The 17,436-nt window shown below is 31.4% G+C and overlaps 1 protein-coding gene across 1 annotated transcript; it reads right to left on the reverse strand.

Moving 5' to 3' along the window:
• Window positions 1-1,856: 1,856 nt before the first annotated feature.
• LOC110617093 lies at window positions 1,857-4,034 on the reverse strand. The gene has a single exon (XM_021759699.2). The coding sequence runs from the start codon at window positions 3,090-3,092 to the stop codon at window positions 2,088-2,090; it is 1,005 nt and encodes a 334-aa protein (XP_021615391.1). The 5' UTR covers window positions 3,093-4,034; the 3' UTR covers window positions 1,857-2,087.
• Between the last annotated feature and the right edge of the window lie 13,402 nt (window positions 4,035-17,436).

Genomic DNA, 17,436 nt, shown 5'->3' on the forward strand with positions numbered 1-17,436 from the left:
AATATATATATATATATACGTACACGTGATACGCACAGTGTATGATGTATTTTACCTGCTCGAACAACCCATAAATTATGGTTTATTAATAAACCTCTCAGTGTGGTTACAGTTTGCAAGTTCTCGAGTTATTTTTAAGTGATTTTATCAGATTGTCGTCTGGCATTGTGAAGACGAATCAAGGAACTTGGAGGGTGCTTCCCATGCTGCACTAGCTTTCAGACTGGTATTATGAAAGTGCCATGAGGTTATTGATGATGGGAGTGTTTGGATTGAGGACATGAGATTCCCTCTGCTATTTCCTTGGAATTATTTTCTACTTTTTAGTTTAAGCTTAATGCATAAGATTAATTCCAAAATATTCTGATCGTTAAGTTAAGAAAAAAAATTACATTATTCTAGCAAACCCTAATTAAAAATTAAAAATGTGAGTGACATTATTTAACATTCAACCCCAATTTCAAATTAAAAAGTTATAAGAATTCAATTTAATTTATTTTTGTTTCAACTATTTTTTTTATTTAAAAATAAAAGAATTTAATTTTTTTTTAATACAAAAATTTCATTTAAAAAAATTAAAACCATATATAATTTTTTTTTGTTATTTTATTGCAAAATCAATTGTTTGAAATGAAGTTTTAGCGTTGAAAAATGGAAAACGTGTTCTTGAAGTTAATATAATTTCATAAGATTCTTTCTTCCATAGTGTATTATGAAGTGGGATAATTGTTTTTACATTATACATTGAAATGAAAGAGCAGGAAAAGGGCAACAGCTGAAGAAAGATGATATCATTTGTGCTTTTTAATGGTTACTTGATTTGTCATTATGTCCTCTATCACATTGTTAGACTTAGTGGCACCCATAATTCTAACTCTATTTCTTCACCTACTTACTTTTTTATTACATTACTGCTAATGTTCCTTTCCACCACCTTCATTATTGCCTCCAAATTTAACTTCCCATTGTTTTACTAATATCAATTTTATCTGTACTAATAGGATAATGAATTAACAGTAACATTCATGATGGTCGGACTTTCTACGTTTGGAGCCGGACCAAGTCTTAAGGAAGAATGCATGCTCAGACCTTTCTCAAAACAAACCAACCTCACGCAATCCAACATGTTTATGAAAAGCAGGTCAGACAGGCCACGCGTACAGACCCATCTGAAAGAAGTTTAATCTGATGACGTGACAAGAGATAGAGGATTAAGGCCCAATCACTTCGCAGCTCTGCTCACATGCGCACCGGAAAAATTAAATGGCCGTCTGGCATAGAGAGGGGTCCTGACATATCCATACGTATGGCTCTGAGTGATAGAGACAGATGACACTATAGTAGAAAAACTGTTAAACGTCACTAGCGGACAAAAGAAAAAGGGATTTATATAGATCTGAGTTATAGAGATAGGTGGCACTGTAGCAGAAATGCGGTTTGACATCACTAGTGAATAAAAGTAAAGAGATAAAAGGGAGAAACGTTTTTTTATCCACCTAAACTTATACAATCACGGTAAAACCTATTTTCTAGATCTCAGAATATCAAACATGAGTTATTTCTAAACTAACAAGAGATTTTAAATTTAAATCTTGAATATAAAAATTTTTAAAAGTGAATAGAAATTGACAAGAGTTATTTCTATTTTAACTAGAGATCTTAAGTTTAAATCTTGAATATGAAAATTTTTAAAATTGGAAAGAAAGTATTTTGCTCTATTAATGAATATAAATCCAAATAAGTTGAATCATATAAAAAATAAAAATATTCGGACCAAATAAAACTCATTACGGAAACTGTTAGAATTAAAAAAAAAACCAAAGTCAGCTTTTAACTATATGCATATAAAAGAAAAATAAATAAATAATTTGAACTTTAGATTCATAACTTGACAGTTTCCAAATTCTACATATGAACAGGTTCAGAAAAAACAAAAAAGAATTTGAGACCTGGATAGAAGGAAACTGGCTTGTTGATAAATTATCCACTTGAGGGTCTGAAAAGCGAATTTCTATGAATCCCTGAATAAAAATCGAGAGATTATAACAATTAAAAAAAGAAAAACTTGATCTTGTCCTTGTGATAATTTATGGAAGCTCTTGCGAGACCTTTAAGCTCACATAACCAGCATTGTCTTCCTCTGCAATTTCAACCCTGTAAGCGTACCTGCCTTCTTGATCTGTGCAAGAACTCGCCTTGCAGCTTTTGAAGAAGATGACAGTAGCAATGGTATCAAGAACAACAAAGATTGAATACAAATATGCGATCAAAATTCCCTCCAGAGCCATCAAAGAGGTGGGTGTTTGGCCTCTGTGAGAAACTCTCACAATACGATACTGGAACAGAGCTTCAATCCCAGCCATTGATAAGTTGACAGGGAGGGCAAGTGCCAGTGCTGTTGAAGCCCTTCCACGAATCATTACGCAGGCCTTGAGAATCGCCAGGTATCCGCCGGACCTTTCTGTGCCGGATAATACCAACGACAAGTTGCCTATTACGAGTGCATTGCCGAGAAGAACAGAATAAACAACTACTCCGACAGCTGAGAGGAGAAGAAAGCTGTTGCGAGAAGAGAAGTCAAATCCTTCAAGAATGTTAAATGAAAGGAATAAGAGACAGAAGGCCGTTGCATTTGCAGAGATGATCAATATGGAGTTGCAGATATATGTGAGGAGGAGAGGATTAAAAATGGAAACAAAAGAAGAGAATGAAGGTGGTGAAGTTGGTAATTTATGGTGATTAAGAGCTTGGATCACAGATGCTTTGGAGAAAAGAAAGAAAGTGAAGATGAAGGGTAGTGTGAAGAAGGATGAAGAGATTGTTTGAGAGAGCTTGAGATTGAGAATGCTGAAGAATTCTGATGAGGGAGGGAATCCTGCAGAATTGAAGAGATTCTGCAAGCGATTGTATACTGTTGGAAAGAGAGATGCTGAGGGGATTAAGGCTTGTGAGAGCAGAATTGAGACTGAGAAAGGGAAAGCAAGAAGGGCTGAAATAGTGGAAAAGTGCTGATAATTTTGAAGGAAAATATAGATTGATCTTCTGATGATGTTGCCTGCAGTTTCCATGGGAATTTTTGGGCTATCTTCCATTGAAGAGGAAGTGGGAGATTGGCGCTAATGGGTTTTTATTTGTGGGTTTTTCTTTTTCTCTCTTTCTATCCTATCTGCTCTATGATAGATTAGAGGAACAAAGAGGGTTTTGTGTATTGGATAAATTGATAGGCCAACTAAAACTGTTGTGGATGTGGAGGTGGAGTTGTTTGAGCAATGTTTTCAACCATGTCCCTCTCTGGTTTCATTGGGTCCTTGCATCTTTATATTTAGTGTAGTTGGCCAAGACAAAGAAGCTTGGCTTCATTAGTTGTTTTCTCTTTTATTTTTGTTGGGTGGATTGCTTCAAATGCAAACCATTTCTTATTATAATTTGTATGCAATTTTAATATCAACAAATAATTAACACAAAAAGAATGCCAAAGTTTTCATGTGGGCAATCATGCATTTAATTCTTACAATTGAAGTATTCTCTCTCTCTTTTTTTCTTTCAGGAACACAAAGACAAGAAATGAAAATTTGGGAATTTGATGATATATAACTAGGAGAAAACCATTGAAAGTAATTAGATATTTAAGGAAGAAAAGTTGAAATTTCTACAAAACAAAATTTACATTGGAATATAATGGCAACCAAGTTGTGGAGATGATATCTCCCTTATTGGCTATGCTTCAAGTGGGAAGTGATAGTATTCTTAGCTTACAAGAAAATTTTAATAATCACTAGTCCAAAAAGAAAAAGGAAATTTGGCAAATACTAAATTCAAAAGAAATAGACATCTTATTAATTCTTGAAAGTATGACAGAAAAAGAAAACTCAAATGAAATTAGCACAAAAAATCTATTATAAAATTAAATTCATTGTATGGGTCCTACCTCTTAAATTATTATTATTATTCTTCTTAATCATATCCCATTTGCCATGATTAGTACTTGCTGAACAGGACACAAGTAGTCTAGGCCTACCCTCCAGCTTAGTGGCCCACGGTAGGGGTAGCAGTATTCGGTTCAAATTGAAAAAATTGATCGAATCGAATCGATTTAAAAATTTAGTTCGGTTTTTTATATATTTCGATTCGATTCGATTCGATTTTTAATTTTAAAAATTTTGGTTATTTCGATTCGGTTTGATTTTAATCAGAAAAAAATCGAAAAAATCGAACCGAACTGATTAGTAATAATAATATGTTTTTTTAATAATATAGAGAAATTAAATCATGTTAAAATTAAAATATTTTAATTAAATTTTAAAATATTAAAAATAAAGTGTAAAAAATAAAAAAAAATTATTAAAAATCGAAATCGATCAAACCGAATCGAATCGAACCGAATCAGACCGATTCAGTTCGATTTGATTTCTGACCAAAATCGATTCGATTCGATTTTCATAAACATTAAAATTTCGGTTTTTGATTTATTCAGTTCGGTTCGGTTTTGAACCGAACCGACAGAATGCTGACCCCTAGCCCAAGGCTTCCCTCCCTTCTAAATGTAAAAATACTTTAATGCATGGTAAAAATATATATCTACATTGGAGAAAAGATCTTCCGCGCTCTTCATTGGAAGTCAAATTGGCAAGGAATCTCTATCTACAAAAGTCCACAAGGTTGTGGAAATAAACTGAAGGACAGGGGAGGGAGACATAGACAAAAACCAACAACCCAACGCCCTATATCGAAGATAGAAGAAGCTTGAAAATATAGAAACAATTATGCAATCCAGAATCCAAGCAAACAGTGAGAGATCGGTTGCCCAAGAGAGAAATATACCTAAATCACACTACCTCCCTCCTATGTGAGTCAAGGAAGAAAACTTCGGAAAAAAAAAACGAAAATCCAAGCAGACTATCAAGAAAGCCTCTGATTTAAAATCACTCCATAACCGAAAACAAAATAAAATTTAAAAAAAATACATATATCAAGTGGAGTGGGCGGAGAGAGATTTTTCTCCGCTCCAAGGGGCAAAAGGAAATCTGTAATTGAGGTACAAACACTGGCAAAAAGAAAGAAAGAAAGAAGCTAACCAGGATGAGAGTGATTTTCTCTCTTCCAAAAGAGAGAAAACCCAAAAAAGTTAACTGTTCCTTCTTCTTTGTTTAATTCGGCCATGATTAAGAAAGAAGCACCCAATAATCACCTAAGACAGAAACTCACAAACCCATCTTTGACTTGTGTCAAATAATATATAATTGTCCACCATACTTTTTTGCTCGAAAAAGTATACTTTTCTCTTCTAATTTTTATCTATTTTATTTTTTATATATATTAAAAAATATAATTTTTTATTATATTCATTTTAAATATATTAAATTTTATTAGTTATTAAAAATATTTTAAAATAAATTTATATATTATTATAGTTTAAATAAATAATAATTTTAAAATAACAAAAATTATAAAAGAAAAATAGTAATATTATTTTTATATGAAAAATTAAATTAAATTGTCTTAATGTTTAAATTGTTTGTCCTCTTATTAAAAATATTTTCCTTTTATTATTATTATTATTTTCAATAAAAATTTAAATGATCAAATTTTAAAAAATAAATAAATAATTATTTTATTTTATTATTTTTTTATCAAATATAAAATTCATTGATTTTTACAAGGCTTAAATGAGCTAAATCAAAATATAAACATGCCCCAATATAAATTTATTCAGGAAGCTCAGAGAAAAAAAAAAAGAAATCAGCATAATCAATCCAGTTTCGAAAGAGTAATCTTCCAAAAACCACCTACCTATCACAATCATTTTCCACCATAACCGGTAGCATTTTTTCGATTCAATTAAAAAAAAATTATATTTACTCAAAATTTAAAAATATTTTTAAATTTTATAAATTCAAAAAATATATTAAACAATTATATTACCGAACACGCTTGTTTTATACTGTGAATATCAACAATGAACAGTTATCAAAGTGCCATAAGAGTAACTTGTTTCATAGCATTGATATCGAACAATGTGCCGGAAGGAGGTGGCATCTTCGGCACTCTAGGTACTGAAGATGCCTGTCCAACACTGGACAAGCCCCTCCTATCCTACACTTTTATTAATTATTAATAAATATTTAAAAAAATTTACACGTTAAATAAAATTAATACTAATTATTTTATATATTATTATAATATAAAAAATAAAATAATTACTAATTTAAAAAGAAGTTTAAGACCAACAAAAAATTTTAAAATTTTAAATTATTACATTTTTAAAAAATATTAAATTTTATTAACTTTTTAATTATATTTATCTTAAAAAATATTAAATTTTATGAAATCTTAAAAATATTTAAAAAAACTTAAACATAAAATAAAATTAATCTAATCATTTTATATATTATTATAATATTAAATTTTAAAATATTATATTTTATAAAAAATAATTATTTTTAAAACTATCATTTTAAAAGTTTCTGCACAAATTTATTTATAAAAATTTAAATCTGTAGATTATGTTTATTTAGCTTTATTTAATTTTATAATTATATTTTAGAGATAAATTTATATAAAAATATAATTAAATAATTTTTTAATTATATAATTTATGGGGGATTAAAACTTTTTAAAAAATTAACTATTTAATCTCTTAAATAAAAATACTAATTAATTAATTTTAAAAAATTTTAAAACTTAATTAATAAATTTTTTAAAGTTATAAAAATTATATTAAAAATATTATTTAGTCTGAAATACCTTATATTTTTATTTATTAACATTTAATATTTAGATAATTAAATTTTAAAATAAGAATTATTCTGCTAAAATTTTCAATACATATAAAAATAAAAATTATAATCACACATTAAATTATAATTTATAATTTTATTTTTATATGTCAAAAAAATTATATACATATTTAAAAATAATTTTATATGTTAAAAAAATTATATACACATTTAAAAATAAAAATAAGTTTATAAAAAAATCTCATGACTGTGAGATGTTCAGAAAAATGAAAGGAAATGAAAATGGAGATCACAATACAGCGGAGGTGGAATGCTGGAGGAGAAAGTGTAGAGCAAGTGTAGAGATGCTGAGGACTGAGGTCACATGCTTGAAAAGGAAGTGCAGAGTAAGTGTGGAGAGATGAAAAATGAGGAAAATGGGGATGCATGCATGAAAAGCCAAAAGATTAAAAGCTAAAGTCTCGGGGCTGTGCATGCAAGTCCACCTGGCGTGCATGCAGGCGTGTTGGACACTCAAGGTGCCGAACACTCAAGGTGCCGAACACACTACCTCGCACGAGCAACTTGTTTGACATTGTTGGTGTCGAATAAGTTACTCCCATGGCAGTTTGATACCGTAAATGTCGAACTGTCCACAGGTGGTTATAGGGATAGCAACGGATCGGGTATTTTTGGGTATCTGATCCGACCGAATCCTAATAGAACAGATTTGGGTAGTTATAATCGGATTTGGGACGGATTCAGATTTTAAAAATAATATCCGTTGCGGGTTTGAATCGGATTCGAGTTTTATATATAGGGTACTCACTATCTGAACCAGTTTATATAAATAATTAATTTAATATAAAAAATATATTTTACAATAATATTTATAAATTTTTTTTATATATTTTTATTTAAAAATTTAAATTTAAATATTCTTTAGAAATATTAAATTTTTTAAATAAAAATTATTAATGAAAAATATTTTTTATATAAATTATTAATTAAAATATATAAGATTAAATGGGTTCGGGTTTTATTCGGATAATAATATTCGGATTTGGGACGGATTCAGATAATTTAAATTAATTTTTAATTGGGTTCGGAACGGATTCAGATATTACTAATATAAATCGGGTTCGGGTTCGGATAGTTTAATTTTCGCGGGTATCCTACCCGTTTACATCCCTAGGTGGTCATACTGTGGACAGTTCAACATTTACGGTATCAAACTGCCACCCTCCCTTAACACACTGAATCTAAAATTATTTTCGAATTCTGCATAAATTGATAAATTTTTTTTCAATGATACATGAATTAAAAAAAAACTCCCATAACCGGTTACATTTTCACAAGAATCAACGAAGTGATCATTTCTCGTATTTGTCCAATAAGCGCTCTCTATCACGACAAAACAAATGTTACCGAGAACTAATCCAAACAAAAATCAGAAATAATAATTCAACCGAAACTAAAAAAAGAGAAACCATAGGAAACAGTTATGCAAGAAGGAACATGACTTTTCAAAATCGTTGTAAGGCTCGCTAATTAGGATTTTCAAATAACTCAATCCCTAACATTTTCGGTTTCATAGAGCCATTTTAAGGAGTCAAACACAAAACTCCAGCATCGATCATCACTAGTCGGCACCTAGTCCGATGAACGTAGATCAATCAAATCAAAAACAACATACAAGTCTCAACATCCAATCGCCAGAAAATAATCTATCTCCTGAGAAAATTAATGATTAGAAGGAAGGTAAAGTAAGAAAATAAAAAAAAAAAACCTGCCAGCAATGAGGGGCTTGAATTTATATAAAAAAAAAAGAAAATAAACAAGAAAATAAACAAATAAACACAATATCAATTTATATATTCTGTTAATTATATATCCTTTAACTCATTTTTTTACTTTCTTTTCATCTTCATACCTACATGCTTTCTTTTTAAGGTTTTTTCTTCTTTTTTTTTTAAAGTTTTATTTCAATTAAATTTTCCTATTAAATTTGTTATTTACATGATTTTTCTGGCGCATTATATTATCAAATTAATTTTTTAATGAATTATGTGTTTGAATTCAATAAAAATCAATTTGAGTCATTTTTATAGCTATAATGTCTCAAATTTAAGTATAATTAAAGCTAAATAAAAAATTATATAATTGATTTTTAAGAACTTTTTTAAAAATATTCTCTCATTTTTGCATTTTTTTGATTTTATATTGATATAGATAATAATATAAAAAATTAAGAAGCACGAGTTAATTGAAATTTAAATTCTATTATTTAAAATATTGTTATTGAAATCATAAATAATTATATATATACACCTTAATTTAAGCCTCTAAACAGTTTTATTCTTTTAAGTATTGTTTTAAATTATGATAATTACTAATATATATATATATAAAAGATATTTGTTTTTTAAAAAATTTAAACATTAACCATTTTAAAATTTTAATATCTTTGTAATTAACCTATCGCTTTTCAATTGGAATGAAAGTAGACAAATAGGAATGTGAAGTTGTCGCTGATTTGAAAGCAGGAAAAGCTGCCAGTTTATTTGCCAGTCACCGCAACAAATGGCATTTCTGGCAATGGCTTTGCTGAGCTGAGCTGAGCCACAGAAAGTGCCAGGCAAAAGGGTTGAAGACTAAAGATGCGGCGGTCGATTTTATATTCTAAACGCTAAATTTGACACTTTTCCTATATAATAGATTACATTGTACAGATGCATTTTGCTTCGTTGTTTATAGGGCCAGGAAAGATGAAGATGACAAGCAGAAATTGCCCATTCTTTAATATGACAAAACTGTTTTCAACCTTTCAATTAGATATAAAATTGTTGTTCTGAATCAAATAGAACTTACTTTATGTATAATTTAATTGATAAAAGTTATGGTTCTGTGGGGTGGAAGCCGTATAGATTCCATCCTTGAGCCATGTCAAAACAGAGTTTTAATTATTTCCAGATTATGATAATGATGAAGTGAATAGCCAATTGGCCGTCCTTCGTGCTTTAAATTCAAATTTAATTTAAAGTGGTCAACTGCCATTTTGGCAAATTGGTCGGTTGTTTTAGTATTGCCTCGTCAACGTCTATCTTTTGACTTTTTATCAGATTTTAAATTCAAATTTTAAATATAAATCATTTTAAAAAAATAATTTACTTTTTATTGGGTGTATTCGAGATGAATTTAAATTAATTTAAAATAATGAATAATTATATATTTATTAAAAATAAAATTAATTGGTAAATATATAATGAAAAGAGCTAAAATAAAAGTTAAATAACTAAGTATATTTTTTTTTAAAATAAGAGTTAAATTAAAGTGTTAATTTTTTATTAAAAAAGTTCTATAATAAGTATATTATTAAATTTATTTCAAATTAAGTGAATGAAATTATTAATAATTGTTAAATAATTTTAAGAAAATATTTAATATAAATATTAAAACCTTTACTCTATATTTATAATGGGTTATATCAATTATAATAGATAAAGAACGTAAATATAAATTTATTTTTATTTATGTTTTTTTTTTTGAAATGGTATTTTTATTTATGTTAAAATTTAAACAATATAGTAAAGTTTATATATTATAAAATATACATAACTGACTAGATATGACTTAGCACTTGCCTAAATGCATTAGGCGGTGGTGGCCACTTTCGATTGGTCTAAATAGTGATATTCTTATAAAAGTTGGGATATCCAAATTTAATTTTTTTGAAGACGTAAAGCTTGAACGAGTAGAATATTCTATTATAAATAAGAATGTGGAGTATTTGTTTTTTTTTTTTAAGTAATGGAGTATTTGGTTTAAATTAAAAAAATAATTAAGTTAAATTTATTTAAAATTTTGATTTAATTTTTATTTTTAAAATTTTTAATTATTTTAATTTAATTTAATTATAATTATAAAAATTCATAAAATTAAATTAAATCGATTAACAATAATAATATATTATTTTTAATTATATAGATATTATATTATAATTAATATTAAAATATTGTAATTAAATTTTAAAATATTAAAAATAATATAAAAAATCAATTAAAAAATTTAATCTATAAAATTAAATTGAATCAAATTGATTTAATTCAAATTGATTTCTATACAAAATTAATTCAATTCAACTTTTAAAAATACTAAAATTATGCAATGGAATTAATTAAAGACTCTAAGTTATTATAGAACGATACTTATGATATAAATGAATTGATATTCTTTATTTTTAAAAAGAATTCTAAAAAAGGTCATTATTAATTTTTTGTTTATGAAAAAAATTGTTAACTAATTTAATTTTCTCACAGTTCTACTATTCATTTCGATTCATATGCCATTTACTTGTTCACTTAAATATTTTTAGTAGTCTCTAAACTTTAACCACTTCAATTTTTCTTTTTAAATTACCAAATAACACAAATATATTTTCTACAACATCAACCAACCAGTAATTTTAAAGTATAATGCAAATTTAAACAATATTGTAAATTTTTTAATATTCACGCATAGTCCAGAAATTTGACTAGCGATGTACTTCGATCTGATCGTAATATTTATAATTATAAATAAAAAATAAAATAAAATAATTTACTATGATAAATATTATCAAATGTATCTAGAGAACTTTTAAAACGTAATCATATCTGGTAAATTTATTTTTCCTCCTATTTCATTTGATAAATCTGATTTTTCTCATGCTCCATTTGATAGATATGGTTTTCTTTTTGATCCATCGTATGGTCCCTCAATACTTGATTCGAAAAAGAAATTTACAAAATGAAAGAAGATGGTCAGGGGTCTACCAGGGATGTCCCAATGGAGATCATCCGATGTTCAAATTAGATTTTATGAACTATAGTAGTATGGATAGATAATGATTGCAGAGAGAAAAATAAAGAAAAATGGAGTTCAAGAAGAAGAAGGAAGAAGAGAAAAACTCTATTTTTCGTCTCTCATGATGTATATCTGCCTCTCTGCTACAATGCTAGCTGTTTTTTACTCTCTGTCACTCAGCTCCGTACATACGGATGTGTTAAGACTCCTCTCCATGTTAGGCGGTCATTTAATTATCTCCGGCACGCATGCGGACAGGGCTGCGAGGTTGTTGGTCCTGCTATTCTTTCTCACATCACTTCATGGGGCTAGACTTCTTCTCGTTAGATCCGGGCTCATGGTGGACTTGGCCTACCCCGCGCGTCCAGATCGAGGCTCGAGACGTTGGTCGGTCTTGCTTAAGGAGAGCTTGATGGGCTTTGGACCATTATTCTCTTCTTGGGCCCGGCCTCATCCAAGGTAGAGGAAGCCCGGCCGTCATCAATATCTTTTCAATTTTTCTTTATATATTATGATAATTGAAATAAAAATACAATATATGCATAACTACAGAATGTTTAGACTCTAATTTCGCTTCTCAAATTTCTTATAATATTATTGTAATTGATCAAACATAATTTAGTCACATTTTTATTATATTTATCATTGCTTATTTACACATTTTTCAGCTTAATTTATGATTTCTATCTTGTTTTTACAGAAAAGGAAGAAATTGAAAAATTGGAGAAAAAGTGCAGAAAAGGCTGAAAAAGTGATTGGGTCAAAGTGATTTGGTCAAATCACTCGCAGAGACTGGCCAAATCACCCGCAGAGATTAGAAACAGAAAGCTAAGGTAGAAACCTGGAGGCAACATGCAGAAGCGATTTGGGCAAGCGATTTGCCCAAATCACCCGCCCAAATCACTTTCACGCAGAGAAGACAGCAAAAGCGGAAAATTGTGCAGAAAATCAGATTTAAAATTGGAGAAGCCCAAAATCACTTCAAACACTGCCAGCTCAAATCCAAAAGCCACAAGGAGATCCTTCAATCAAAAGAATTTCATCTATAACAAAATTCAAAAACAAAAGAGGAATTAAAGGCTACAAAGACCAAATCAAATTAGGGATTCCAAACCCTAATTGAACTTGGACTCTCCACCTATAAAATGGACAGCAATCAGACCAGCAAGGGGCATCTCTCCACCTTCGAAAATCTGCAGAATTCAGCAGGAAGCTTGCGGCAGTCCTTTCTTCTCTTCTTTTCTCCTTTCTTTTGTGATTTTGTCCATCATGAGTGGCTAAATTCCATTCTTTTCTAGTTGAAATTGGGAAAATTCATATTTGTGATGGATTGAGAGATTTAAAACTCCATTATTAAACTCTTATTTGCTTTCAATATTTATGCAACTTGATCTTTCTATAATTATTGCTTTGCTTTTGGAATCAATTTAGGCCTATTGTTTTTAATTGCTTGAGTAATATATTGTTTGAATGATTTAAGTCCGTAATTGCATAGGTTGTTTAAACTCAAGTGTAATCGGTTGCATAATCTAAACTTGACCATGCGGTTGGCAATGTTAGAATTAGGTTTCTCTAAGTCTTAATGCAGTCAACAGTTGTTCGATGCTAAAAGCCCCAAGGACGTTCCTTGGCAACTTGTTGACTAATGTTTGATTAGCGAACGTTTCCTAATCAAACTAGAACTAAGGAGGAATTTGGTTGTGAGAAGCGTCTTCCACAACCAAAATTAATTTATTGAATTAAAATAGGAGTATTAAATAATCAATGATCAATTCTAAACAAGCTGAAATAGATCCGTATTTCAACTAGAATATTTAATTCATCAAAACAAACCCCCTCTCTTTTATTTATTTGTTATTTATTTGCTTTAGTCATTATTAGGAAGATCTTTGGTATCAAATCCCTGTGGTTCGACCCTATTGCCACTATCTACAAGTTAATTGTTGATTGTTTAATAGGTTTTATTTTTTACGGCTTCGACAACCGCTATAAAAAATTGGCGCCGTTGCCGGGGATTTGATCTAACTAATGTATTTTCCTTTTATGACCAGGGCTGATCGTAAAGAAGCTCTTCTTTACGATCCAGAAATTGAGCGTACTGCCAAGACCTTACAAGCATGGCTACGGTAAGTATGTCTTTTCTCTCTTCTCAAATTTCTGAACTAACCTCTATTGTGAGAAATTATGGTATAGGTCAAGCTCAACAAGTTCAACAACTTCAGCGAATCAGACCATGTGGGATTTGCGCATATGTAGGACACCCAACTGATCGATGTCCTACACTTTATGAGGATTACCAGCAAGCACATGCCTTTGGAGGATTCAATAGTCAGCCAAGACATGATCTCTACCTTGATACCTACAATCCATGTTGGAAGGACCACCCGAATTATGGCTATGCAAGGGCTAACTACTACTAAAACTATCAAGTCCAAGCAACACCTCAAAACTCCAATATGCAACTTGAAGAGATGGTGAGGACGTTGGAAATTTCTGGGCAAAATCTCCAACAGCAAGTGGATCAAATGGTCAACTCAGTAAATGCACACATATTGAGAAGAGAGGAAGAGGTTCAAGATGTCAAGGCTGATGATGAAAGTTCCCAAGAAATAGAACGAGCTGCTGAGTCTGCTGCACAAATCGCCACTGCACTTGAAGCTGCACCAGCTGCTGAATTTGCTTCATCTGTTACTTTATTTGGTGCATAAAACACTGCAGTACTTGCTGCTATACCTGCTGAATCTGTCACAAGAACTAGCTGCAAAATTGTTGAACCAGCTGCTGTCCAAACAACACTTGTTGAAGCTTCTGCCATCCAAGAGACAGCAACTACTGTCAAAAATCCAGACTTTGCTGCTGTCCAAACTACTGCAAATAGAGACAACAATTGCTGTCTACCTGTTGAAACTTCCACAATTACACCAGCAATTGCTGAACCTGCTGTCCAAAAATCAGCAAGTGCTGAATCAGCCACTATTGCATTCCTTGTTGCTGTCCAGACACCAGCAACCTCAAAAATTGACACAACTGAACCAGAAGTTGTTGCACTTGCTAAACCAGCAACATACACCACTGAAACAGCACAGCCTGCTTCCTCTGCTGTTGTCCAAAAAACAGAATTTGCTGTTGTCCAAGTTACTGAAAACAGAGATAGCAACTGTTGTCAAACTGCCACTGCTGCCCGCAAATCAGCCCCAGCCGAAGTACCTGTTACATCCCCTGCTGCTGTCCATAAACCAGCAACTTCTGGGAGTGCCCCAACTGAACCAGAAACTTTTAGCAAAAAATTTTTAGAACCAGCCCCCAAACAGCCAGTTGAGACAGATGACAGTCTGCCCAAATCACTTCAGCAAGCAGAAAATAGGATGCCCAGACCAGTTGGGCAAACTGCTCCTGAACAGCCAGCAAAGAAGCAACAAGCAGATTGCTGTTTACCCACACAGCAAGAGAAGGCAGAAGTCGATCTGCCCAAATCACCAGTACAGGCATATCCCAACTTGCCCAAATCACAGAAACAGACAGACATGACAGAGAGTGATCTGCCCAAATCAGCGAGCAGACAGTAAGCAACTACACCAGATCTGAAACCCTTACCAGGGCACCACAAATATACCTACTTGGAGGCTGGAAATACACTTCCAGTCATAGTATCCAATCAACTCAGCCAGCAAGAAGAGGAAAAACTCCTAAAGGTGTTGAGAAAACACAAAAAAGCAATTGGGTGGACCTTGGAGGACATAAAAGGCACCTCAAGACCATTCGGTGGAGGCTCATCTCACCATAATCGAAGACAGGATGCAGCACATGGAAAGCATACTGCAACTGCTGGTGGACCACTTTCTGCCCACAGACCATGACAGCCAGTGATTTGGCCGGGTGATTTGCCCAAATCACCTGCCCAAATCACCCCCAGGCCAGGAAGTTCCTTTCCCTTTCCTTCTTAAATTTTTTTTTATATATATGTTCACACATTGAGGACAATGTTTGCAATAGGTGTGGGGGTACTGTTAGGTTATTTTTGCATTGATTACATTATCTTTTGCTTTCTTTTTGTTTATTTTTGCATCTTTTTGCCCTATAACACACACCAAAATTTTTTTTTTTCTTTTCACACATTTTTCTTTTGCACAAATTTTTCACTTTCTGCACACACAGAATTTTGACTTAGCTTTTGCTCTACTCAGCACAGATAACAAGGTTAAAAAGCTTCCTATCTCATGACCCTATTAATTTTCCACCTCTTTAAGCCTAAATTGAATCAATTACAGTGTGTTACCTTCACTAAGGAAGTTCTTTTTTTGAATTGAATCCTTAAATTTGCTGTGGACAAGAGAAATAAAAATATAAATACATGCAAATAAAAAGTTAGTGTAACTCCCTATGAGGTGATTTGCCCAATCTGCTATGAAAAGAAAAGAAAAAGAAAAACCAGCACAAAGCACAAATCATAAACATGTTCCAATGGTCAAATGAGCTATGAACAGAGCTAGTAGCCACTTGAACAAGTGACTAACTGAGTAACCAGGGGTGGGTATCACCAATATGCACCTTCGCGTAAAAAGGTTAGTGATTTTTTCAGGCAAGAATAAATAAGTGCTGCTGAATAAAAAATGTGATTAAAAAGAAGGGCAAATCACTCTTAGAGGTTGCATTGAGCTTATACAAAGAGAATAAGCATGATTGAACCAAAAACCTTTCTCTTGGCCATGGTAGGTAAAAGGAAACAAGGAAAAGGGAGAACAACCTTGGTGCATGTATTCTATACTGTGATACTTCAATTTAGGAGTCTAGGGAGGGCTGATTAAGTGGTACTTAGACTCAAAAGAAAAAGGAGCTTGATTGACTAAGTTTTTTGTAGCTTGAGGACAAACAAAAAGCTAGGTGTGGGGGTATTTGATCAAACGTAATTTAGCCACATTTTTATTATATTTATCATTGCTTATTTACACATTTTTCAGCTTAATTTATGGTTTTTATCTTGTTTTTACAGAAAAAGAAGAAATTGAAAAATTGGAGAAAAAGTGCAGAAAAGGCTGGAAAAGTGATTGGGTCAAAGTGATTTGACCAAATCACTCGCAGAGACTGGCCAAATCACCCGCAGAGATAAAAAATAGAAAGCTAAGGTAGAAACCTGGAGGCAACATGCAGAAGCGATTTGGGCAAGCGATTTGCCCAAATCACCCGCCCAAATCACTTTCACACAGAGAAGACAGCAAAAGCGGAAAATTGTGCAGAAAATCAGATTTAAAATTGGAGAAGCCCAAAATCACTTCAAACACTGCCAGCTCAAATCCAAAAGCCACAAGGAGATCCTTCAATCAAAAGAATTCCATCTACAATAAAATTCAAAAACAAAAGAAGAATTAAAGGCTACAAAGACCAAATCAAATTAGGGATTCCAAACTCTAATTGAACTTGGACTCTCCACCTATAAAATGGACAGCAATCAGACCAGCAAGGGGCATCTCTCCACCTTCGAAAATCTGCAGAATTCAGCAGGAAGCCTGCGGCAGTCCCTTCTTCTCTTCTTTTCTCCTTTCTTTTGTGATTTTGTCCACCATGAGTGGCTAAATTCCATTCTTTTCTAGTTAAAATTGGGGAAATTCAGATTTGTGATGGATTGGGAGATTTAAAACTCCATTATTAAACTCTTATTTGCTTTCAATATTTATGCAACTTGATCTTTCTATAATTATTGCTTTGCTTTTGGAATCAATTTAGGCCTATTGTTTTTAATTGCTTGAGTAATATATTGTTTGAATGATTTAAGTCCGTAATTGCATAGGTTGTTTAAACTCAAGTGTAATCGGTTGCATAATCTAAACTTGACCACGCGGTTGGCAAGGTTAGAATTAGATTTCTCTAAGTCTTAATG

This window comes from Manihot esculenta, chromosome 6 (genome assembly GCF_001659605.2).
Source record: "Manihot esculenta cultivar AM560-2 chromosome 6, M.esculenta_v8, whole genome shotgun sequence".
In the NCBI taxonomy this organism is placed as follows: Eukaryota; Viridiplantae; Streptophyta; class Magnoliopsida; order Malpighiales; family Euphorbiaceae; genus Manihot; species Manihot esculenta.

What these genes read in the sequence shown, in the direction of transcription:
- LOC110617093 (XM_021759699.2), bottom strand. Translation starts at nt 3,092, where the DNA reads ATGGAAGATAGCCCAAAAATTCCCATGGAAACTGCAGGCAACATCATC.